Source organism: Oryx dammah, unplaced genomic scaffold, assembly GCF_014754425.2.
Source record: "Oryx dammah isolate SB20612 unplaced genomic scaffold, SCBI_Odam_1.1 HiC_scaffold_23, whole genome shotgun sequence".
Taxonomy (NCBI): Eukaryota; Metazoa; Chordata; class Mammalia; order Artiodactyla; family Bovidae; genus Oryx; species Oryx dammah.
This window is the reverse complement of record NW_024070207.1, coordinates 112,374,098-112,400,636: the sequence shown is the minus strand read 5'-3', so window position 1 is coordinate 112,400,636 and position 26,539 is coordinate 112,374,098. Positions and strand designations below refer to the sequence as shown.

General features: G+C 40.7%; 1 protein-coding gene across 1 annotated transcript in view; it reads left to right on the top strand.

Moving 5' to 3' along the window:
• PHEX (phosphate regulating endopeptidase homolog X-linked) overlaps positions 1 to 26,539 on the top strand; it is a 204,158-nt gene that overhangs the window by 165,623 nt on the left and 11,996 nt on the right. Inside the window, exons 16-18 of the mRNA XM_040266660.1 lie at positions 10,626 to 10,680; positions 17,214 to 17,281; positions 19,516 to 19,646. Of these exons, the coding sequence (XP_040122594.1) occupies positions 10,626 to 10,680; positions 17,214 to 17,281; positions 19,516 to 19,646 (254 nt within the window). The remainder of the gene's footprint in view (positions 1 to 10,625; positions 10,681 to 17,213; positions 17,282 to 19,515; positions 19,647 to 26,539) is intronic.

Here is a 26,539-nt window from a genome sequence, read left to right as displayed (position 1 = left end):
ACTTTTCCACTGATGCTTTGAAAAGAAAGTGAAGTTGCTCACTCGTGCCCGACTCTTTGCGACCCCATGGATAGTAGCCTGCACCAAACTCCTCCGTCCACTGGATTTTCAAGGCGAGAGTACTGGAGTGGGTTGCCATTTCCTTCTCCAGGGAATCTTCCCAACCCAGGGATCCAACCCAGGTCTCTCACATTGTAGACAGATGCTTTACCATCTGAACCACCAGGGAAGTCCAGGACTCCCATAAAATGGAGAGTATAATTGTTCTTTGCAGCTGCTCTTCACTGAGAACCACTAACGTGCCAAGCATTGTGCTGGATACTTACTGTGTGTCGTCTCTAGTCTTCATGGAAGGTCTCTAAGCTTGGCATTGTGGGCCATTTTACAGAAGAAGAAACTGAAGCTCAGGGAGGCCAAATCACATGTGAAAGAGCACACAGCTAGTGCAGCTGGGATAATAATGCAGCTTCTCTCATTACAGACTTAATCTTCACCCTACACTGCACGATGCTGGGTAAGAAATGTGAGAATTGCATGAAATGGTACCTGTGAACACACTCAGACAAAGTTGCAAGCATGATATAATTGTATGTTAGAGTAATCACGCTATTCTGCCCTTTCGCATGTGGTGGGGGGTTGTTTCTGTTTGACATGGAAGCAAGATATTGTTGGATGTGGGGACAGCCAGGAGGTGAGGATTGGAAGGTCAGATGGCTGTGCTAATATCGTGTCTTCAAGGGTGGGGCCTGGAGCAGCCGCTGATGAGTGCCGTCTGTGAGAATGAGCTGTTTGGTTATGCCCCTGATCTTCCAACCGTTGGATTCTGGTAGAGTGGGGGAGGGGGGGTTATGGGTTATATATTTTGCTTTATTTCCCCCAAATTGGAGAAGGAAATGGCAACCCACTCCAGTATTCTTGCCTGGAGAATCCCAGGGATGCGGGAGCCTGGTGGGCTACCATCTATGGGGTCGCACAGAGTCGGACACGACTGAAGCGACTTAGCAGCAGAAGCAGCATTTCCCCAAAATGTTTTTCTTCACAAAATTTACTGTGAAATTCAAAAACTTTTGTTAAGTGCGTTGAGGTGAAGTCATGAGCAAACTGCAAATAGTTTGCAAAATGGTGTACATGATGCACTTAGCAAGGTCATGGGACACCTGCTATGACTATTTTAAGACGTTCTTGTCCTGGTCTAGTCCAAGACTCTGGAGGTCCTAATACAGCCTCCTGTCTTGGGGCCTGACCAAGGAGGCAGCTGAGAATGACATTCTGGGCAGTGCCACCGAGAGACAAGGTGCCTTTACGTGGGGAGCCCTGTAGTCTCACGGCATCCCTGGAAATGGTGAGTACCAGGACCCATGCCCAGAGGGACATGTTTACCACCTGCCGTGTGCTTCTGAACATGCATGCATGGGGCAGGACACATGCTATTTCCAGCCAGAAGATTGGCAGCTTCGCTGCAGGCCACCAGCAGAAAGCACAGAACAGTTTTAAAGGTCAGTAGGGCTGCCCTTGTGGCTCAGCTGGTAAAGAATCCGCCAGCAATGCAGGAGACTTGGGTTCGATCCCTGGGTTGGGAAGATCCCCTGGAGAAGGGAAAGGTTACCCACTCCAATATTCTGGCCTAGAGAATTCCATGAACTGTATAGTCCATGGGTTCGCAGAGAGTTGGACATAACTGAGTGACTCTCACTTTCTGACTCAAGAGGCAGGCTGTGAGTGGAACATGCTCTAGGACTGACATGGATATGAGCCAGAGTGTGGAGAGCATCAGAAAGCTGGAAAAGAGCCATGGTGAGAGGAAACGGGAGTCAGAAATCTCACTCATTTGTCACGATGGTCACAATCTCACTTGTCCTCCCATGAAGAAAAATTAGTTGTTTTTAACCCTTATTACAAAAGTATTTTATCTTTATTGTGCCAAATCTCAAAAAATTTAGATAAGCTAAAAATATTTTTAAAGTGAATCGTAATTTAAAAATAACTACATTTAATACCTTTGTTGAATCTCAGTATGTTTATCTACCATATTTATAAATTGAAATTAAACATGAGCTCATCCAATTACACTGTTCTTTTTCCCCACTGAAATTTGTAACAAATATTTTAGAAAATTTATTACGAATTCTTCTCAGTCACCATGCCTAGTATTCCACCAAATAAAAGCACCTTAATTTCTCTAATTTTCTACTGATAGACATTTAGGCTGTTCTACTATTGCAAACAACAACAACAGCAAAAACTACTGAGATGCATTTTGTGGCTAAGTCTTTGTCGAATATGAGAGTATTCTTTAGGGTAAATTCCCAGATGTGGAGACATTGCGGAGTCAAATGGTATGCTCAATTTATGAAGTTTTAAAATACATGTTATCCTGCTTCTCTTAAGAACAGTGGTACCAATTTATATCTTCATTAACAGTAGATGATACGGTTTTCTTTTACTGAGTTAGGCATTGCGAAGATGCTGCTGGAGGAGATGAATAAAGAGACTCAGTGTTTTTTGCTTGTTTTGTCTAATTGATAAGGGGAAGATGTTAGTCACACCCAGGTATGGCTCAGTGACACCACACAGGCAGTTGTTGAGGCATCTACTGTTCTCCCAGGCCTGGACTGAACATCACTACCCATAGTGTCAGTTTTGAATACCTAGGATAGCAATTGTGTGTGTTGAATGACCTGGTGGAACATGAGTAGAATCCGAGATACTGAGCTGCACTGTGGGAGGAAATCTGTGTTTTCTCTGCCAAATGTTGAACTGGAGCAGTGGTTCCCAAGCGTGGCCCCTGGATCAGCAGCATCAGCATCATTTGTAATAAACGGACCTTACCTGGTCCCATCCCTGACCTCCCAAATAAGAAACTCTGGCGATGGGCCCAGCAATATATGTTTTAAGAAGATTTTAACTATCAAACCTCTGCTGCATGCTGAAGTTTGAGAACTGCTGAGCTATAAAAATGGAGCAAATGCAAAAGAGGTCAGACTTGGGTGGGTAAAGGTAAGGAGGCTAACTTGTCCTGGTTTGCCTGGGACTGTCCCAGTTTCATCCCTGAAAGTTCCACATCCTAGGAGCTCCTTCAAGCCTGGGCCAACAGGGATGGTTGGTCACCCTGGTAAATAAGAAGAGGATCTGTTTATTGCAGCCTGGAGGTAATTATGGCACAAAAAGAATAGAAAGGCCAGAAGAGAAGGTTTCAAGATGGAGGGCAGATTTTGGAAGCTGCTTTCTGCTTGTCAGTTCTAGGCTGATGGATATGGTGGCAGGAGGTTACCTGTGGGAAGCCAGCAGATGGCCAAGGCATCTTGCTGAACCCCTTGACATGAGTCACAGCTGTTAGAACTTGATATTTTCTGAAAAGGGGATGGTTGGCATTCACCAAACTACTGCAAGATGCCAAATTGAAAAAAAATCCACTATTAATCTTAGCAGTGATGACAATGAAATCCCTTTACAGCAAAAAATATAACCAAAAGTGCTTTGTAATTGCAGCAATTTCCATGTTCCTACTGATGGCCCCCTAGCTTCTAGAAGAATGGTATCCGGCTTATCTGATTATGAGAACTAATCCTGAATAAGATGTTACAGTCATTCTCTCTTAGAGTGAGAATTCAGCCTGGATTTTCCAAAGCACTTGCAATTAAAACTATTTTTGTCCTTTTGTAAAATCATAATTTATAAGCCATGTAAAGTTTCAGTTTTGAAAGAATACTCTGTGAAATTATAATACAAATATCTAATCATATGTTACAAGTACTGCGTTGAGGAGCAATAAAGAGAGGAGAATGAGACAAGAAGGCTGATTTATATACATCAGTTAAGTTAAATATAAGCAGCTCCTTATTTTTCCTAAACTGAGATTTCTGTACTTCTTTGCATATTAGAATCACCCAGGGAGCTTTTATAAGCTCAGTATGCATCAGCATACTGACGTTTAGGGCTCCATCCCAGACATCGTGACCTGATATGTCTGGGCCAGGGACATGGGTTTATTTTATAAAGCCTCCCCAAAGGATTCTAATATACAGTTGGGGTTGAGAATCCTTATTCTCACAGGGGCGTCACAATTAGGACACACCAAAATAACTGGGGACCTGTTGAAAACTCTGACCCCCGCTGATCTTACAAATCTTTTACGCATTAGCCTATACATGTTTATAGGTAACCCCTTTCCACAACACACGTATGTATCTACTCCCATGTATCCAGTATTTCTCCACTGAATTTAAAGAATATTTCAATTAAACATACACTTTAGAGAGATTTGGTATCAATTCACCTTCCTCTTTAGATTTTACAAAATGGATTTTTTTTTCTAGTTACATCCTTTTCCCTTTCCCTGGGTTGTAGTTTCTTTGAGGACGTTTGTAGGTTTTGGCTTTCTTCACTTAGTTTGATGATCCTTAGTTTTATCTATGTTCCTGAAAGTTGAATGGATTTATTCTTTTTTTGTGTGTGTGGATTTTTTTGTGTTGTGCAAGAGACATGGGTTTCATGTCTGAATCAGGAAGATCCCCTGGAGGAGGAAATGGCACCCCACCTCAGTTTTCTAGCCTGGGAAATCCCATGGACAGAGAAGCCTAGTGGGCTATAGTCCATGGGGTCATAAAGAGTCATTCGCTTACACACATACTAAAAATTGGAGGCCTCCCATCTTATTAAATCCGACCAAACATGGAAACAATAGGAAATGATATGCCAGTCTGACTATAGTTATTTTTAAAATAGTCACTATTTGTAAATGTTAATGTATTAAAAAACTTCACACCTAAAAATAACCAAACTTTGGAAGATAATGCTTTTAAAATACTTGCCACATAATAACCTTTCTGAGCCATACACTTACAGATATCAGATATGGAACTTAAAATTAATGCGGCAATTACATGAAAACATACAAAGAATGCAGGGAAAAGAGATTAAGTTCGTTCAATATTGTTAGGACCAAAGGACTCTGATCTAGATCAGTATTTTGTCTGATTTTCTGTTTGTAGCCTATGCTCTAACCACAAAAGGGAAAATATCCTACTTTTATTCTTTGGTGGTAGGGAGGGCTAAGAGGACATAGGGGTGATGGAATTGGCACAGAGCTAGGCAGGTCTTTTTATCTTGTCAATATTTGCTTTCTGATTGAGAGTTTATTGGGAAAAAAATATGCAAACCTCAAAACTACACTAGTTTGGCTATGAATGTAAGGGAATAGAACCAAGAGAGTCCCTAATCTAGGAGGTAAACAAAAACCAGGGTTTGAACAATGGAACATATCTCCATTCTGGTGCTGAATATGCAAACTTTAAGAAGTAGCATATCGATAGTATTAATAATATTGTGTAATGTTTTAGACTTTGGCTAACCCCCACTTATAGGTAATGTTTAATCCCCATCACTCTTTAGAGTTTCACAAAGTGCAGATTCCATTTACTCAACAAATATTTATTGAGTGCTTACCACATGCCAGGCATTGTTCCAGCTCTGAAGATATTGCAGTGAAAGAATGGTAAAAGTAAATAAAAGTCCTTTTGTTACAAAGCTTGCATTCCAATTTGGGAAAGACAGACAATACTTTATAGACAATAAGTAAAATGTAGATACCATAGATGGTGGTATTATGATGAGATATAAACCAATTGAGGGGGATAGGATAATACTTGGCTCCTTTAAAAAAGCACTAGGGAAAGCCTTAATGAGAAACTGACATTTGAGTAAATATCTGAAGCAAGTTTTAAACATAGTAGTGGGAAGTTCTAGGTTGGGGTGAGAGAAAAAAGAGAAATTACTAATTTTTATTTTGATCTCTCTACATAGTAGATTGGCCAAAAAAGTCCATTTGGGTTTTTGCTCAATAGTTTGAATTTGCTATGCCTGAGGACATATGTTTGTTTTCTAGGGTCTAAGCTTTAGGATAACGGATAGCTTTAGGATAGCTTTAGTTTCTTCTCTATATTTACCTATAATAAAAAACCTAATTAATATGATTTTACACTAATAAAATGAATACTAGAACCCAGAGACATTGAGGCGTTTGCCTTTTCCTGGAAAGATGTAGCTACAGTTAGGATATAACTATGACTTTAAAGGCCAACTAGTTGAACCTGACCCAGTGAATGTGATCAGTTCTTTCGCAGTTGTGTCCTAAACAAAAGTACTCTATGCCTTATACTGTTACTGTTTTGCTAAGACTGCAACTAGATTAGTCAGTATTCATCAATAGAGTTATGAGAAACTGCAATGAAAATGGAAGGCTGACCAAGCAGAAAGCCTGAAGCAGGCCTTATGATTTTCCCACCTGTAGATTTGAGAAAGAGAATTTTTTGCTACCAAATAATGAGGTTATTATAGCACGTGTGTTTGTGCATAGCTGTGTCCAACTCTCTGTGGCCCCATGGACAGTAGCCCGCCAGGCTCCTCTGCTGATGAAGTTTTCCAGGCAAGAATACTGGAGTGGGTTGTCATTCCCTTCTCCAGGGGATCTTCCCAACCCAGGGATCGAATCCGTGTCTCTTGTGTCTCCTGTGTTGGCAGGAGGATTCTTTACCACTAGCGCCACCTGGGAAGCCCATATAAATGCCAGTATTTTTTTTTTTTTTTTTGGTCAGCATTTTAGTGTTTGAAATTATTTTACTGCAAGCTGTATTTTTGCTTGAAATAGAAATTTGCTGGTATTTACAAATGTTTGAGCAAAATACTGCCATGTAAGCTGAGTAGACTATAAACTGTTTTTGGATAATCTTTGGAAGAATTTTCTGTAACACACATACATTTATTTCTTTTTAAAAAATTTATTTCTTTGTGGCTGTGTTAGGTCTTCTTTGCTGCATGGGCTTTTCTCTAGTTGCAGTGAGTGGGGGCTACTCTCTAGTTGAGATGCACGGCTTCTCTTGTTGTGGAGCACAGGCTCTAGGACACGTGGCTTCAGTAGTGGTGGCTCCTGGGCTCTCCAGCACAGGCTCAGTAGTTGTGGCCCATAGGCCTAGTTGCTCCATGGCATGTGGAATCTTCCTGGATCAGGAATTGAACCTGTGTCTCTTGCATTGGCAGGTGAATTCTTCACCACTGAGCCACAAGGGAAGCCCCACACATGTTTATTTCTAAAAGAGTTTATTTTAATTACAGAGGATTACCTTTGATTAATCAATATTGAAAACATTACATTTCTGTCCAAAGCCCCATTAACCACCCACCACCCCAAATCCCAATGATCTCTAAGAGATAAATGACTACTGTGACCACTTTGATATGTATTTTATAGACCTTTAGTGTGAATTTTCATACATATATACAAACTGATAAGAGGGTTACTTTAAATATATAAATGGCATTTATATGTCTATATCTATGCCCTGACTTATGCCAGTAGCATTTCTTAGAGTGTTTCCCATGCTAGAAGATGGAGATCTACCTCTTGACTCTTCCTTTGCTGCACAGCAGTCCATAAAATGGTTATATCATCAAGTCATTCCCCTCCTGTTGGACATCTAGTTTGTTGCACGCTTTTCTCAGTTACAGCGATGCAGCAATAAACGTATTTAGTCATGACTCTGTAGTGCATGTGAACCAGTGATTGGGCAGTGGTTTTTGAAGTGTGGTTGCCCAAGCATCAGCCTCACAGGGGAACTTGTTAGAGATGCAAATTCCTAACCAGCTCTCTGGACCTACTGACTCAGAAACTCTAAGGGTGGAGCCCAGTAATCTGTATTTCAATAAGGTGATTCTGATGCATGGCAAAATTGGAGAACCACTGGCATGTAAAGGTTTAAGAGATGACTAAATTGCTTTCCAAAATGCTCGCAACAATTTATACTCCCACTAACATGCTTCCTACACCCTGGCCACTATTACCTATTATTAAATTGATTAATTTTTGCCAGTCCAACAGTTAAATTTCTCTTTCCTCCCTCTCCTTCCCTCTTTCCTCTCGTGTTCATATATGTATGTGTATGTATGTATACACACATATGCACACACACGAATTTACCTTGTAAGGAATGTCTCCCATAAATATACAGACAGAAAAAGAATCTTGAAAAGTGTGAAATAGGTGGCAAGGCAGTGCTGAAATGGGAAGAAGAGGAGATAAAATAAATATGCAAGAGAAGATAAGAAAAGCCTATTAAAAAGGGAGAGAAAAAGAAAAAGAATCCCATTTATTCAATTATTTTTCACTTCTCCCTTTGCTCAATAGAACTCACTCACTTTATGAGATAAGATACTGAGTTGGCCCTGTTGAAATTTGATCTGTCACTCTTGCCAGTTGACATCTCCAAAAATGCAGCTTAAACTGTTAATCCATTCACTTCAGCTAAACGGTCCTAAGGGCATCAGATTCTTGTGTTGATCAGTGTTGGGTTCCCTGGCCCTGACAAGCTGTGAGGATCCAGATGATCAGGGGAGCATGATGGCTGAGGCTGGCAAGTCTGGGGCCTCTTAACAGCGACAGCGGCAGAAAGGAGGCTCAGGCAGGTGTCAGATGCTTTCCTATAAAGGGGTTGGTAGTGGGCATAAATGCTGCCAGCTGGGCACCTTACCAAGCAAGAAAGCCATAATGATTTAATAATTAAATCACATTGGTCTATGATCATTGTTCTTATTAGCAAAGATCATTGCTTTTTGATGATATATGAGACAGAATTTTCATACAAACACTGTGATTTGCATATATATGTGGTATATATTTGCATATATATATATATATATATATATCCAAGTCAGAATGACTTACTAAAAGTAATCACCAAAAAGAGAATGGAATTTTGATGTAAAGATGCCAAGGATATTTAAGAAAATGTAGAAATTATGAAGATTAATTGACATCACCCCTCTAGAGTCAGATGCAATTTCCATTATGTGAAAGCAGCAGGAAGAGAGAAGACTCCAGGCTGGATCCAGCTCCATTGTACAATAAGGTTTTTGTACCCTGATATTGCAAAATTGATGTTATTAAGAAAATATCAATAATATATATATGAATTGCACAAATTAATATTTCACTTCTAAATTAAGAACCTGCTTTCCTGCCCTCATGACTCATAATGTCCTATCTTGGAGGAAAAGAAGGGAGAGAAAACCTTTGAACTCATGAAAGAGCTTTCAGTCTCTAGGAGCCTTGAGCAGTAGCCCTGTAACAGGCAGGGATGTTGCAGAAAGTATCTCTTTCTAATGTTTTTTTGTTACTATTCATTGCAATTCCCAGTTGTAATGACTTGTAAGTGCAGCTCCTAGGATCCACTCTAGGGTACAAAATTTATGGTGAGTTGCAGTGGCAAAGCAAAGCAAGGCATTTCTCGCACTCATCTGTACCCTGGGCCAGCTACATAATTTGTGGGGCTTGGTACCAAATGAAGAAACAGGGACCTCCTTTTCAGAAAGCAGGAAAAAGTGCTGTCAAGGGGCTACAATAGAAAGCTTTGGCTTTTGTCTCTCATTCTGTAGACTGGTCACAGTATTTTTTATCTGCTATTTAGTACTGTGAGTTGTAAGGAAAATTAAAAATTTAAATCATCAGCATTATTTTACCATTCATCTTTATATTGTACAATGCCAAAACAAATACAGCTACAAGAACTTTTACTTGAGCTATGGAATCACCAGAATTATAGTTTGTATTTTCTAGTTTATACATGAGTATGTATTTTCTTCTTGTCAGGATGGTGGAAACACTGCATAAAACTAATTCAGCAGGTTTTATTTCATTTTTTATTACATGTGCATTCTATCAACAATCTCTACCTTTGGTATACTGATGAATAAGGAAGGGCTGAAAGGGAAAGAGACCAGGGGTACTCCTATCTTCCCTTTCCTTTTATGTCATCGTTTTGGTGTATGTGGTTGCCTAATGCAGTGAAGTAACAGGAGTAAGATAGAATTCTTATTCACGTTCTTAGAATGCCACTGCTGCCTTTGGTGGTCAAGGCGAATTCTGGTTCCAGTTGAAAGAGCCCTCTTGTGGCTGTCAGAACCCCGGCCTATTCAGTCCTAGATGTAACATACTTAACTTGTGCTTGCTTTGAATCTTGCTGAATTCACATGTGTTGTGGGTCTACCAGAGTTCTGTGCTTCCAGGGAGCATCTTGTATGCTGTGTGCAAATAGAGTGAAATAGGAACTGTGGACAGAAATGTTGTGCATGGCTCCTTTACTCACAAACGTGCTTTATTGTCCCCTTGGTCTCCACTTTGAAAATCACATTCAAACATAAAGTTGTTAAGTGTTTCAGACAGTGACAACAGAGCATTAAATCCAATGTGAGGTTCTTTTGCACGGGGCCCTGTGTGACTGCGCTGGTTGTGCACCCATGAAGCCCACCCTTTCTGTGTCAGGGGAAGCTGCAGGACAGCTGGAAGACTCTTTCATGTGCTGTGTCTGAAGGAACCCCTCTCAGAGCAGCCTGAACTACTACCCATAATGTATCTACACAAAATGGTTTCCTTGAAACTGATGGAATGCACTGATTTCAAACTCAGTTGAATTAATATCTTAGAGGCAGTTGGATCTATTCAAGGGCTCCCAGCTCCATGAGGAGTACCTTTCTGATGGGCCTTTGAAACTCCAAGGCTAAAGCTACAGTCAGGTACTCATCATCAAATCAATCTCTATATCCCTTACAGTCGTGTTTGTTTGTCTTTATCCTAGGATTTCCAGCAGGAGAACTCCAGAAGCCTTTCTTTTGGGGAACAGAATATCCTCGGTAAGTAAACTAATAAGAGAAACCAGTTACTGACAGGGAAGGAAGAACATGATGTTTGGCAGAGCACAGAATATAAAGTAAAACAAAACAAAACAAAACAAACAAACCAAAAGCAAAACCAAACAAAAGAAGGCATGGGTAGTCCCCATTCTCATCATGTTAGCTGTTTCCTGATGCTTGTTACCAGGGTGTATGATTGGATAAGAAAGCTAACCTGTACACAGGGAGCTTTAATTTGTTATGCATTTGTTTACTTATGTATTGATGCATACTGGAAATACATGAACCTTAAAGGACTGTTGGGATTTGAGTTTATGGTGATGGATTTAAACCCATTCCAAATGGAAGAAACGATGTGAAAAAAGGGAAGAAAATTGCTTTTAGAATAGCAAAGAGTCTAGTTTGGTGAGTCCAAGTGTTATTTGAAGGGAAATGGTAGAAAAGAAGTCTGGAAAAGGAGGTTGATGTTTGATATTGGAGTGCTCTGAATTCCAGTAAGGAGCCTGGATATTAGGCAATAGAAGATACTGACATTTTTGAGCAAGTAGAGATAATGAAGTTTGCCTTTAGAAGCATAATCTGGGTAGCTATACAACAGGTCAGAAATGGACAGTGTCTGGAGTTAGGGATTTCACTTTAGAGGCCATCAATACCAACCGACTGTAGACTCATGTAATTCAGAATTTCCAGACATAGTGGGAATTCTAATAATCATTGTCAGTTTTATATCACCACTTTTATTATGTGCCTTTGCTTGCTCTGATGCTTTAAGGCATGAAAAATATAGTCTTGATTTTAGTAGTCACTTATATTTTGGTTTGGATCAGTGACAATTTGAATATGATTCTGCAGGTTAAAAAGATATAGGATCACATACATATATAAATAAGAGAAATACAGTGGCAATGTTGTTACTTGGGCTTTCCCAGAAGCAGATTCTGTAACAAGGATTCAAGTGCAAGTAGTTCTTCTCAGCGGTGACACCAGGAAATCCACCAGGGCAGTGAGGAAGTGGGACAGGGAAGGAAGGAAACCAATTAACTGTGTCAGATGAATTTTCTATGATGGTCGTAATGAGTTATCACAAATGAAGTGGCTTAAAATAGTGTAAATTTATTAGGTTACAGTTCTATAGGTCAGAACTCCAACCTGGGTCTCTCTGTGCTAAACACAAGATGTTGTTAGGGCAGCATTTCTTTCTGGAAGCTATAGGGAGGAGTCTGTTTCCTTGCCTTTTCTAGCTTCTGGAGGTGGCCCACATTCCTTGGCTCATGGCGCTCTTCCTCCATCTTCCAAACTAGCAAAGTTGCATTACTCTGACCATTCATTCATTCGTAATCACATCTCATTCTGGCTCTCCTTATCTGCCTTCTGCTCCACTTAAAAACTTATTTATTTGTGGCTGCTCTGGCTCCGCGTTGCTTCAGGAGGGCTTTCTCTAGTGGCAGAGACCAGGAGCTGCTCTCCAGTTGTGGCGCACAGGCTTCTCACTGTGGGGGCTTCTCTTCAGCAGTTGTGGCACATGGGCTTAGTTGCTCTGAAGCCTGCGGGATCTTCCTGGATCAGGGATCAAACTTATGTGCCCTGCATTGGCAGGTGGATTCTTAACCAGTGGACCGCCAGGGAAATTCCCCTTCACTTTTTTTTTTTTAAGCCAGTTATTACTGTGGGCAACTTGAATTCATTTCTGCTGGAAAATTGTAGCATAAGCTTCAGCACAATTTCATCTCAGGGGCAAGGGAACTGGGGTATTTGTCTTCCACCTCACTTTCTACAGCTGATTGAAGGCTGCCACTGGGTGTTTTAACTCACTGGCATTGCCCTGCATAAGCCTAGAGGGCTCTGGTGGCCAGAGAAAGCCCTCAGGCAACTAGTTTCAGGTGCTGGCAGTTGGAAGCTGTCAGATTGGTGTGCTTAAAAATGGTGAGTGCCCAGGGACAGGATCAGGCATCAATAAAGCCTACAATAGGGAAGCACTGTCATTAGCATAAATAAAATTGACCAGTTTGTATGGATAAAATCCATTCATATCATCCCAGGTTTCAGCTGTATAGTTTTCATCAGTTTAGTTCAGTTGCTCAGTCGTGTCCAACTTTTTGCGACCCCATGGACTGCAGCACGCCAGGCTTCCCTGTCCATCACCAACTCCCAGAGCTTGCTCAACCTCATGTCCATCGAGTCAATGATACCATTGAACCATCTCATCCTCTATCATCCCTTTCTCCTCCTGCCTTCAGTCTTTTCCAGCATCAGGATCTTTTCCAGTGAGTCATTTCTTTGCATCAGGTGGCCAAAGTATTGGAGCTTCAGCTTCAGCATCAGTCCTTCCAATGAATATTCAGGACTGATTTCCTCTAGGATTGACTGGTTTGATCTCCTTGCCATTCAAAAGACTCTGAGTAGTCTTCCAGAGAAGGCAATGGCAGCCCACTCCAGTACTCTTGCCCGTAAAATCCCATGGACGGAGGAGCCTGGTAGGCTGCAGTCCATGTGGTCACTAAGAGTCAGACATGACTGAGCGACTTCACTTTCACTTTTCACTTTCATGCATTGGAGAAGGAAATGGCAACCCACTCCAGTGTTCTTGCCTGGAGAATCCCAAGGATGGGGGAGCCTGGTGGGCTGCTGTCTCTGGGGTCACACAGAGTTGGACACGACTGAAGTGACTTAGCAGCAGCAGCAGCAGCAATAGTCTTCTCCAACACTACAGTTCAAGAGCATCAATTCTTCTGCACTCAGCTTGCTTTATGGTTCAACTCTCACAATCCATACAAGACTACTGGAAAAACCATAGTTTTGACTAGACAGACCTTTGTCGGCAGTTTTCATCAGTGTTCAGAGAGTTTTAATCAGTGTTCAGATATTTGTAATCAATTATTTTGTATTGTTAAGATTAGAAATTTATATATATTTCCATAAAGTTAAAGACGGACTAAATATTTGCTAAGCTTGCTTCAAACTAAAGAGGGTCCTAGAATTTTTGATGTTGCTTATCATTAGCAGTTAAACTGACCTTCTGTTATTGTGGTTATATGCCTGGCCGCTTGGGCATAGTCAGGTTGGAGTTTGAATTTATTGATCACTGAATGTGTTTATGTCCATGAGATGATTTTCTGATATAAAAGTCAAAATCATAGAAACTTAGGAAATGTTGATGTTCACCTTTATGCTGAGCTAGAGAGAGATTTTTATTTTTTTTCTATGGGTTCTATGTTTTGCATTGAAGCCATCCATCCTCTGTTAAGATACCCATTCAATAATTATTAAGCATCTTTTGGACATTTAGTGTTAGAAACATGGTGGTGCTGTTGAGATGGAAATCACAGTGTAGTGAGATGGGTTCCCATATATCCATCTCTTTTAGATGGATGTCCTCCAGATCCAATGAGTGGGTATTCTTTCTCCTCACATGGTCAGCTTAGCCCCCTCATGGGTGTTGTGTCTAATTGTGGTGATATCAACAAGCTGAATTGTTTCCAGAGGAAAAAAATCAGGATTTTAAATGGCCTAGGGCAGCATATTCCAAAGTGTGTGTCCCACGAAGTAATAATGGAGGTGAATATTCCTTCCTTTCCCTTTCTTTTGGAGAATCACAGTACTTAGCAGCGTAGAAATTCCCAAGAAGTTCTGCAAGAAAAATCTATCTAAATGTGTTTAATTCAGAGTTCCTAACCTTGCTTTTTTCTATGTTTTGGAAATTGCTGGCCTCGAATTCGTGACTGAAGAGAAAGAGTTGAAAGAACTTGAGAAGAGAGTATTTGAGGGATAACCTCGTAAGCGTCTTCATGTTTTTGAAAGAAAGTTAGGATGGCAAAATTATTTAGTAAGTTTAGGGAGGTCAGAGGGTATTTAGCTAGAACACCTGTACCACTCCACCAGACCAATAGGAGAGATTCCAGGTCAGCTTTAGGGAGCCCTGTTTTATCTAGAACTACTCAAAGAGGGAATGGGCCGCCTCAGAAGGGGATGAGCTCCTGGTTATTGGACACGCTTAAGAAGAGAACTCTTAGGACCATTTGAATGGGTTTTTTGTAGAGGGAACATATGCCTCTGTTAAGGAATTGAACTAGATGACCTTAGAGCTGCTTGTAACTCTGAGATTTTTATGAATTTCCACACCAGGCATAGAGTAGCCTTTGCTTGATGACAGAGTGAGATCACAGTTGCTTTGTTGTTGACAGCAAATCCTGTGCATATGTGAAACCCGTTGGGTGGTAAGAACAAAAGAGAAACTGAGTAGGTGGACAAATTGTCATCTTTTCCATTTTATTTTTGGAAGGCTAGATTTTCTCTGCAGGAGCCTTCTTGTTTCTGGCCAGCCAGTCACATTTTAAAAGGCATACAAATTTATTTATTTATTTTTATGACATGCTAATTTAAATAATGTCCATTGATAAAATGAAAGATGCAAATTTAGTGTTATGAAGCATTATCATTGTCAGGCTTAGTCATCTAAAATTACTTTTACTTTTTGTCTCTTGTCCAAAGGATTGTGATTATGTAACTGAGAATTGAAACTTACAATGATTCAATCATTTTCTGAATTCTCTATTACCCTTTGTGAATAGGAAGCTCTTTGGAGCAGTCCCTCTTAAGGGACATTTATTGCAGAGCAGTTGCTATAAGCCCCCATGGTTCATCCCTTAAAATCATCCAGTCAACAGCATTGACTGAGGCTTGTAGAGGACTGAATACTATTCTTGGAGCTAAGAGGCCTAGAAAAACGAAATGTTACAGGCTGCATAGTGAGAGGTACTGCTGCAAAAATTAGCTCTATGTAGAATTACAAGTTTGTCCCACCCTGCTCTCATAGCTCTATGATTGAAATGCATCATTTTACTCTCACTTCTTTAATGAAGGTTTGCAATGATGGAAAAACAGTAGGAAAGCATTTTTTTTCAAATGCAAATTACCTTGCAGGAAAGAAATAACAAAGGAAGGAATTGCCACCAAGGGGAAAAATTAAATCTTGCAGCACTTCCTTGGGTATAGTTGTGACAAGGAATTAGCATGTTAAGGATCATTATGTCCTGTAATAACATGTTGCTTCAAATATCTTGTTCCTTCCACTTATAGGTCCTATCTAGTGCTGGGTGATTTTGATGTTGCATGTCAGGAATCAAGTGAAATATTTTTGTATAATTACAAATCTCAGGAAGAATCCTTATAACAAGGATTTAAAGTTGTCTATAATCCTCATGTGCACATTGAATGACTAAAATAAGTAACATATTGATCTGTCACTTGCAAGAAATGGTCAAGTTAATCAGTCAGTTAAATCATTGTTACTCATTTATTGTGTCCTAAATCCAGAGAATTTAGCAGCAGTCAAGTAGATAAGCGTTTTGTCCTCAGGGAACTTTTAGTTGAAAGAGAAAATCCTAGACATATACATAGGGAGACCCCCTTACTGATTTCCCGATACATCACTCATGTGTTCTCTTTTAGTTACCTATTGCTATGTAACAAAGTGCCACCACTCTTAGCTCATGATTCTGCAGTCGGGGCAGTACTCCAGTCAAGACAGCTTATTTCTACTCTGTGTAGTACTGGCTGAGCAGCTCTACTGGGGCCATAGGATCTAAGATGACTTCACTCACATGTCTGGTGCCTTGGTTGGGCTGGCTCGAATGGCTGGGCTTCTCTCGTCCTTTAGATGTCTCTCAACGTTTGGCATCTCTCACTTGCTTCACTTGGCATCTCCAGCTCATTACTCCAACTTCTTTACATTGCAGCTGACTTCCAAGAGGGCACAAAAATGGAAGCTGTAAGGCCTCAGCCCAGAAGTCACACCTGGCCCCTTGCACTGCATTCTGGTGGCCACAGCAAGTCCCAAGGCCCATCCAGTTTCAAGGGGGAAGGAAATAGATTATCTCTTGGTGGGAGGAGGGGCACACGCATTCAGGGTGTGTGGAATTGTCAGCGGTCGCCTTTGTAGGTGAACAGAAATACTCTAACACCTTTTCCAAATCTGGTTCAGGCTTCATAGTCTGCTGTCCACCTGTGAATTTGTCTGTCACAGAAGCAGAGAAATGTGACTACCTTTGAAAGCAGGGTGATCCTTTTTAATCTCTGTTCTATTCCTGTTTTATGGCTACATTTGGAAAACAATTTAACTTCTAAGTCTATAGTGATTTTTCAACAGGTTCACAGATGAAAAATAAACAGTATGTTTACTGACAGGATCTTTTCAAAACCTGCTCCTGCTTTGGGTGTTTATAAATACAAACTGCAGTTAGAGTGGGTATATACCCACAGAAGCCTCAGGGCTGAAAGGGACTTTAGAAACCATCACTTTCGTATCCCTGATTTCACTGGGTAGAAACTAAGGCTCATATATGCTCATAGTGACACCATTAGAAATTATAGTTTCTTTGTCTACTTCAATGACAAGGATGTGTTTACTTTTTTTATTACAATTTTGTGGATGTGGTTAGTAGAAAACAGATTGCCTTGGCTTTTCATTGAAAAAAAAAATTATGTTCTGACATTCATGCTTATAATTTTAACTCATTTATATATTTATGCCATAGATCTCTGAGTTATGGTGCTATAGGAGTAATTGTTGGACATGAATTTACACATGGATTTGATAATAATGGTAAGTACCGATTCAACATATAAGCTGATGCTTTTATGGTCATGTTGATGATATGGTTGTTAATTGTTGCTATTATCTTTGGAGAGTGGCATCGTCTTAGAGTGAAGATTATCCGAAGCAGTATAATTGCTGATTGAAAACTTCCCCCATGTCTTGTTGTATTAGCTTGCAATAAATAAATAATTGTTCCTGTTGGAGACGGGGTAGAATTAAAGCAGACCTTGTAATTTCAGTGAAATTAGTTTTGCATTTAGATCTGAATTGCTGTAGCTGCCACAGTAGTTATAGGAGTGACTTTATAGCTTCTCTTCCTTTCTTTATTCAGGATTTTGAGCTGCTCTCCCCAGAGGTGTGAGCTCTGCTCTGAAGATGATTATACATGCTGCCGAGTTAGGACTCAGTCAGTTAGAATTCTTGAAACTTGGCTAACTGATTCCTTTACACTATTTCAAGGTTTATGCAGTGTTTAATCTCTGTTTTCCTCCATGCTGTCATGTATTCAGAATTTCTTTTAGAAAGGCTATGTTTTCCTGATAATGCATAATATAGAGTATGGTATGTATCTTGATGACATATAAGCTAAAAGAGCAGAGTATTGCACAAACTAAACAAACGATTGCCCTTTGAAAGTCATCGTTTTAAATCAGAACTCCTTTTTCCTTTGGGCTTACCAGGTGGCTCAGTGTTAAAGAATCCACCTGCCAAGCAGGAGATGTGGGTTCGATCCCTGGGTTGGGAAGATTGCCTGGAGAAGGAAATGGCAACCCACTCCAGTATTCTTGCTTGGAGAATTCCATGGACAGAGGAGCCTGGCACACAGTGATATACAGGGCAGACTCAGGAACTGTCTAGCCCAAGGCAACACTGTTTAGAGGGACCTCTTTCTTCCATATCTGTGAGATCTCCAACATCCTTTCCTGGATGTCTACCCCAGGGCCAGAGACCCTTTTGGTTCCTCTCCCTCTGGATAATTCTTTACTCCCAGCAGCCTTTCCTTAATCACTGGAGTTTTTTTTTTTTTGCTCCCCTTGCCACCCCTCCCTGTTGAAATGTAGCTGCCTGGGAGTCACCTGAATCCCCTGATCTGCATTTGGGTTATCTGAGAGGAGAGTCTTAGCTAAGAAACAAAAGCCAGTAGTGATCTCTTGGTTCTAGGCTCTTTTTTCCCCTGGGAAACTTCAGTATAGTTCTCCCTCAGAATCTTCTGGCAGCCTTTTGGACAGAATCTAAAGATGGCATTTCATTCTGTAACCAATGCTTAGAAGAGTGCATTGCACAGTAACTATTTAATGATCTCTTGGTTAGCAGGTCAAGGACAGTGACTTGGAGCTCTCCAGGGGTCGGGGGATTGGGGTGGTAGTAGCATGCAGCCTTGCTGAAGAGCTCTGGGTCATTTTCCTCAACACCTTTGCTTTGGGGACTTTCTTCTAAGCTCAGTGAGAAGTTCTCTGTGTAATTAAATTTAAACCAATAACAACCTTGAGTATAGGAGATATTCCAGATACACCCAGAGTTGTTGTTGTTGTTATTGTTTTTGAGGGATGCAGGGAAAATGAACAATGAACCTGTAGCAAAAAAGCATGCATAACTCATCTTTATTTCCATTGTGTTTTGGAGATTTCCATTCTTGTTCCAAGTTCTCTTTTTAGAGCAACCTTCGTTGTCAGAGCAGGACAGATGGGCCTTCCATCTACACTGATGGCTGTGGAATGATTCATAAGAGAGGTTTTATATGTCTCTTGGCTGCTGGCAACTTGGAGGAAACACGATCCTTTTAGCGCTGAGTCAGGGGCTGTGGTCTCAGGGTGTGAGTGACTCACCGAGGCTGTTCCTATGGATCATTTGGAATTTCACAAGCAGTGGTGCTTTGACTCCTTCCATGGGCTTTCTGAAGGCAGCCATTTCATTTCATAATTTAGAGAATATTTGGGGTCAGTGCAGGTAGAAACAATCTGAGATTGGTCAAGAATGGTACATACCATAAGTTGATAAACCTTAAAGTATCCTTGGTTGCTTAGAAGTACAGAACTTCCTCAGACCTTTTTCTCCTGTCCTCACTTTTTACAATTAATTAACCTGTGACACTGGAGAGAAAGCAGGAAGTGCTTCCAGGAGTGGTCCCTGATACTGGGACTGTGTTTTCAAGGCTTGCTGAAGTGAAGGAAAGGGGAGATGAAGAAATTTATTTGTTTCCATAAATAATGCGAATATATTTTAACTTTCCTTTTGGCCAGGTCGAAAATATGATAAAAATGGAAACCTGGATCCTTGGTGGTCTATGGATTCAGAAGAAAAGTTTAAGGAAAAAACAAAGTGCATGATTAACCAGTATAGCAACTATTATTGGAAGAAAGCTGGCTTAAATGTGAGTACAACTGCAGTGAAGGGGACATGTTGTGAGTCATTTTTCCTCATGTAGACACTAGCTTGCTTTCAACCATTGATACTCAAAATGTATTTCCCAGGTTAACAGTGTCAGACTCCCTGGGGAACTTGTCAGGAATACAAATTCTTTAGTCTTAATTCAGACCTACTGACTCAGAATCTTGGAGTTGGGGAATGGGGGTGTAGGGGTAGGTGGGAGGGTGGGGCCTGGTAGTCAAGCGTTTTATCTTTTCATAAGCCCTCTGGTGATTCTGATAGAAGTTACAGTTTGCGAATTATAGGCCTAAACATTAGTCTGTCCTCCTAGATTCAGATTAGTACAGAAAACTGTGCAGCAAAGATAAACAATAAAATTCTCAAAAATCTAAACTCTGTATCATTAGAAAGATTTCTTTCCAAACTACTGCTTAGCTTTAATTCATTGAAAAAAAAAAACCAGTTTAAAGAGGGCATGGCAACCCACTGCAGTATTGTTGCCTGGAGAATTCCATGGACAGAGGAGCCTGGTGGGCTACAGTCTGTGGGCTCTCAAAGAGTTGGACACCACTGAGCACACATGCCACAATTTTGTTTTAATTTTTAAATTTGTCTATTTTTTATTGAAGGATAATTGCCTTACAGAATTTTGCTGTTTTCTGTGAAACCTCAGCATGAATCAGCCATAGCTATACATATATCCCCTCCCTTTTGAACCTCCCTCCCATCTCCCTCCCCATCCCTCCCCTCTAGGTTGATACAGAGCCCCTGTTTGAGTTTCCTGAGCCATACAGCAAACTCTCATTGACATGCCACAATTTGAATTAATAACTCTGAATTGGTTAAGAGCTCTTAGATAAAGAAGTTTGAGCAAAAAAAAAAAAAAACTTTTAAAATGTTGATTTTCTCTTATATATACTTACATGCATTCTTATAAAGACACAAATGTGATTTTATACATGCTTTTTCTGTGTGAAATATTGTTCCTTTCCTTTTTTGTCTTCCCCTCTACTGCCTTTCTCTTTCCCTCTCATTGCTTTTATCTTCCCCACCTATAATCCATCTCAATAACCTGATACACTTTTCCCCAGGCTCACATAGAGATAAACACACACACGCATACACATGTGTGTACACCACACACCTGCCTTTACTTCATTGTTTTCAGTGGCTGCCTAAAAGTCCATGGTGTGAATGTACTCTTAACACAGCGGTATCCAGCCTTTTTGGCATGAGGGACTAGTATCAAGGTAGACAGTTTTTCCTTGGATGGGGTGGGGGATGTGGCTTTGGGGTGATTCATGTGCATTACATTCATTGTGCACTTTGTTTCTATTATTATTACATCAGCTTCACCTCAGATCGTCAGGCATTAGATCCCAGAGGTTGGGGACCCTTAGTCTAACACAGCTGACTAATGTCTTGTTGAGGGGTTACTCTGTGTCTCCAATTATTTCTCCATAATAAATACTGCAGCACTAAATATTCTCATTATGTGTATATTCTTTTTTTTTTCCCTATAGGATAGTTTCCTACTGTTCCTAAGAAGTTATAATATTTCACATTTGTACCAGTGATGTGTGGAGAAACAGTTATGTATTATTTCCTTGTCAATTTATGAGAACTTTAAAAATATTATAGATGTTAAAATTTTATGTCGTTCATATTATAGTATTTCCCCCTCAATATATTTGTCATCCATTGTACTTTGTATATGGTATTTTTTGACAAACAAAATTTAAATATTTCCATAGAGTCAAAAGATACCTCTTTTTTATGTATTTCCATTCTATATCATATATGAAATCTCCTAGCTTTACTGGGATGGAGAAGGCAATGGCACCCCACTCCAGTGCTCTTGCCTGGAGAATCCCATGGACGGAGGAGCCTGGTGGGCTGCAGTCCATGGGGTCGCTAGGAGTCGGACATAACTGAGCGACTTCATTTTCACTTTTCACTTTCACACAATGGAGAAGGAAATGGAAACCCTCTCCAGTTTCTTGCCTGGGGAATCCCAGGGACGGGGGAGCCTGGTGGGCTGCTGACTGTGGGGCCGGACAGAGTCGGACACGACTGAAGCGACTTAGCAGTAGCAGCAGCAGCTTTACTGGGAAGGATTTTTTTTTTTTTATTGTTTTGTCATTTTGCATTTAAATATTCATGCATGTGAAACTTATTTTGCTATGGAGTTTAATATGAAAGTTCACTTTTATCTTCTTCCCAAAGGATAAATTGATCCAGTATCACTGACTAAAAGATGTTTTTTCTTACTGAATTGAATATTCGCGAAATATTAGAATCTCATATATACTGAGATAAATTTCTGGTTTATATATTCTAGTCCGCTGATCTACTTGTTGATTTCTGTACCAGTGCATTTTTACTGTGGCTGTATGAATTTTTCTGGTATCTGCCAATACAAGCTCTCCCTCACTGTTCTTTTATATGGTTGGCCATTCTCAGGCAAATATACCTCTGTATAAATCCCGGGATCCTTTTACCCACTCGTTACCCACTCCCCAAGAAAATCCCATTATGATTCTAAGTTGCTTCAGTTGTGTGTCTGACTCTCTGTGACCCCATGGACTGTAGCCCGCCAGTCTCCTCTGTCCATGGGATTCTCCAGACAAAAATACTGGAGTGGGTTGCCATGCCCTCCTCCCAGGGGATCTTCCTGACCCAAGGATCAAACCCACGTTTCTTGTATCTCCTCCATTGGCATATGTCTTCTTTACTACTAGCACCACCTGGGAAGCCCAAGATTCTGAGTTAAATCACATTAAATGCATGTAATTGGCATTTCTGTCATAGTCCTGTCGTTCAAGTATGTGGTATATTGTTCCATCTGTTTGGTTTTTGTTTCGGGCTTTCAAATACGATTTTTACAGTTTTCTCTGTATAGTTTGTCTCCCATACATTGTTTCACTTCTTTTCCCTTTTCTTATTTTGCTGGTTTGATCAGGTGAGCTTCCATTCCCTTCCACCACTATTAGTTGGTTTTTTTTTCCTTGTAGTTTTCCAGTTGCATTTTCTGTCCCTGCTTACATAATTATAAGACACAGATTTCTCTCACTATATTTGACAATGAGACCAATAATGAAGAATTGTTGGTAGGTTATGGGTCTGCATGAAGATCCTCTAAAACACTGTGAAAACTTTGGGCTCCTAATTTGTCTAGTCAAGGGCACAGCACCTAAGAAAAGCAGGAGACCCCACAAAACCAGGGTAGATGGATGTATGTGCACGGGGTTTCCCTAGAGTCTCTTGGTCCATCAGTCAAGCATGTCCGCTACCCAATAACTTCCTGGGGCTGGGAGAGCATCTGAAACCTCACTATGCCTCAAGTCTAGTCTGCTGAGCTATATTTCACCACTCCAGAAGAATTCAGGTAAAAAAATCCATGCACTTTTACAGGGAATGTTTCTAAACACTGAGTTGGTTCTGCTGGTTCTTGATCTATGCACAGCACAAGGGAGAGCACTCCTTATCTGGGACATGAAAGCAGAGTCTGTATCCTTGAGTCTATATCTCTAGCTCCTTCATCAGTGCCCTGGAAAGCCATTTCTCTGCCCATGTATTTTTAAAATGTGTACAATAATGTCATGGGAAGACCTAAAACAGATACTTTTGTGTTTCTGTTTTCAATTCAGGGGTTATCACATGGTGAAAATCCATCTAGAAAACTAGCAAAGTATTCTTGAAATTAACAAAAAAAGCATAGGGGAAGGATTCTAGAGTCAGATACAGGTCCATATTTTGGTTCAACCAATCGCAGATTGTAAGTTTTTTTGAACTTAGGCAAGTTATTTAACATTCCAGTGTCTCAGAGACTTCATCTGTGAAATGGGTAACTATTTTTTAACTCTTTATTAGCTTATCATAAGAATTAAATGACTGAGGTAACGTAGAGCACCAGCCCAATGCCTGCTATGCAATAAGTACTCAATGAATTACGCTTAATATTCCTAATACTTTGTGACATACTTGTAGGTACACCATCCCAGGGGAGAACAAACAATAGTGGCTAAGAAAAAAAAAAAAAACAATAGAAGAGCAGTTTTCTTGGAGGAAGGGAATACATATTTCCTGGTGATAATTATATACAGGCATGGGGATTAGACTTTACACTTGGAACGAATTTCATCCTCATAATGGTTTGAGAAGTGTTCGTATTACTAGGTTATTTTACATATGAAGAAACTGAGGCTCAAAGAGATTAAAACCCATGGTAGAATCTACATTAGAGCTTACATTGGTATGACTCCAAAACCCCTACTCTTCCCATATCATTCTCTTATTTTACATCATTTGAAACCTGGGCGATGAGTTGGGCAGGGACTGTTCTACAACATCCATTTTGGCCAAAGTGTCAGATACCGAAACTGAATTCTGACAAATGTGTACCTTTGCAACAAGGACGCTAGAAAGGGCATGCCTGTCTCAGCATAAATCCATTCAACCATCAGAAAAGGGCTTCGCTCTCATTCCCTGAGGAGAAGCGATGGCTTCCTTTGTGGATGTAAAGGGCCATGCTGTATTTTTCTAGCTTCGTCTGTGGAGCCTAGTCCTCTGTGCCTGAGTTTCTCTTTGCTGTGGACTGCAGCGAGCTCTGGTGGAGCATCAGAGAAACAGGCTCTTAGCGGCCGATGAGTTCTGAGAGGCACACTTGAGGCCGGATGGTTTACTGAGGTGGTCAAGAGTGGGAGGAGCCTGAAGGGTAACACTACTCCTCAGACCTCTAAAAGAAAAGCTTAGAGGAACAAGGAAGGAGGTTCAACTTGAGCATGAGTGGTTAGAAACAGAAGCAGTAGAGTCAAAAGGAGTTAAGACTTGAGAAGGTAACATAAAGTGAAGTGAAAGTGAAGTTGCTCACTCAGTTGGGTCCAACTCTTTGCGACCCCGTGGACTGTAGCCTATCAGGCTCCTCCATCCATGGGATTTTCCAGGCAAGAATACTGGAGTGGATTGCCATTTCCTTCTCCAGGGGATCTTCCCCACCCAGGAATCGAACCTGGGTTTCCTGCATTGCAGGCAGACGTTACCGTCTGAGCAAAGGCTCTGGGTAGAGATTACTTGAGTTCGAATCCCTGTGAAATGTGAATTCACTGCATCCCTCTTAGGTCAGGTCCATTAGCACAGAGCCTGAGAAGGGGTTTCTTAGATAAAGGAGTCAGCCACAGAAGTAGTTTCAGGAGAAACCTGTAAGGTGACGAGGAAAACATGCTGGTTTCTGAAGTTTAGCCTCAATCTCATCCCTTAGAGGATTCTGGAGCATGAGTTGCATTGTAGAAATTGTTCAGCCTGGGATGAGGGGCTGGGCTGTTCTCACTGCACACTGAGAGGTAACTGGTATCATCTCCCAGCAAGCTCCAGGGGACTGGATTCCCCTGAGCTAAGCTTAATCTTCCTCAGCCTGTAGCAGTTGCCGGGATGGGTTCACAGTCCTGGTGGGACAGGGGATCTGGCGCAGCACCAGGTGACACCTGTGACGCATCTCAGCCTTAGATTCCTCATTGGTTAAGCAAAGGGTGGTGATAACAGCACTTGCCTCATAGGACTGTAGTAAAAGAAAGACGCTAGGCAAAGCAGGAGTGTTAACTTTGGGGGACTGAAGCTAGGAGGATCCTGGGTGCTTACAGAGATGAGTGTTTTCTGAAGATTTGTTTTTATTCATGGGTATTTCCTGATACCCAGGTGACTAAACTATCTTAAAAATAAGGAGTTGGTAAGATCTGTAGCTTGAAAATTCGGAACTATGTGTATTAGTCTCCTGTTGCTGCTCTAACAAGTCATGACAAACTTAGTGACTTGAAGCAGCACAAATGTATTATTTTGCAGTTCTGTATTTCTGACTCAGGTCTCAGTGGGCTCAAGTCAAGGTGTCCACAGGGCTGCTTTAGGAGAGAATCTTTTGCCTTGTCTTTTCTAGCTTTTAGAGGCTGCCCACATTCTTTGGCTCCTGCTCCCTTTCTTCTTCAAAGGCAGCAATGACTGGTCAGGTCTCGTCACATGGCATCACCCTGACACACTTCCTCTCCTAACTTCCTTTTCCTCCATTTGTATAGACCCTTGTAATTAATTACACTGGACTCTCCTGGATAATGTAGGCTAATGTCTCCATCTCAACATCCTTAATGTAATCATATTTTAAATGTGCCTTTTGCTGCAGAAAGTCATCTTTTCACAGGTTCTAGGGATTAGAACATAGACCTCTTTATTATTATAGGGCATTATTTTGTCTCTGATACGGGGATTGGCAAACTCTCTTTGTCAAGGCCGGACAGTAAATAACTTTGGTTTTGTGAGTTGCAAGGTCTGTTGCAACTACTCAACTCTGCCACGGTAGGAAGCAAACAACCACAGACAATATGCACTTGAATGAACGTGCCTGTGTTCCCATAGAAGTTGAGCTATGGACACTGAAATTTGAACTTTGTATAATTTTCACATGCCACGAGACATTATCCTTCTTTCTATTTTCTTCCAAACCATTGAAAAATGTAAAACCCAGGCTGGCCCTGCAACCTGTACAAAAACAAGCAGGAGGTTGGAGTTTGGCTCTTGGCTGTCTTGGTTTAGAATACTTTTTGTCCTAGCCTATTTAAGGGTTTAAGAAATAATCTTCAAGTGTTTGGAAGAATTTCTTCATTGTGCTTGGCTGGTTGTCATACATATTGCAAACCTTGACCCTGTGGTCTGCACTTCTATTGGATTTTTGTTCCCCATGAGAACTATCCTCTTCTTAATTTTTCATGAAAATTGCTGAAGGTAAAATGGTAGTAGTTTGTGTTAAAACCTTATTCCTGTATGGATAGTAGATTTTTGGAAACAGAAGCTCACTAAAAAGAATACTCAAATTATGTGAGTTAATCAGAGAAAATAATCTGTATGTTGACA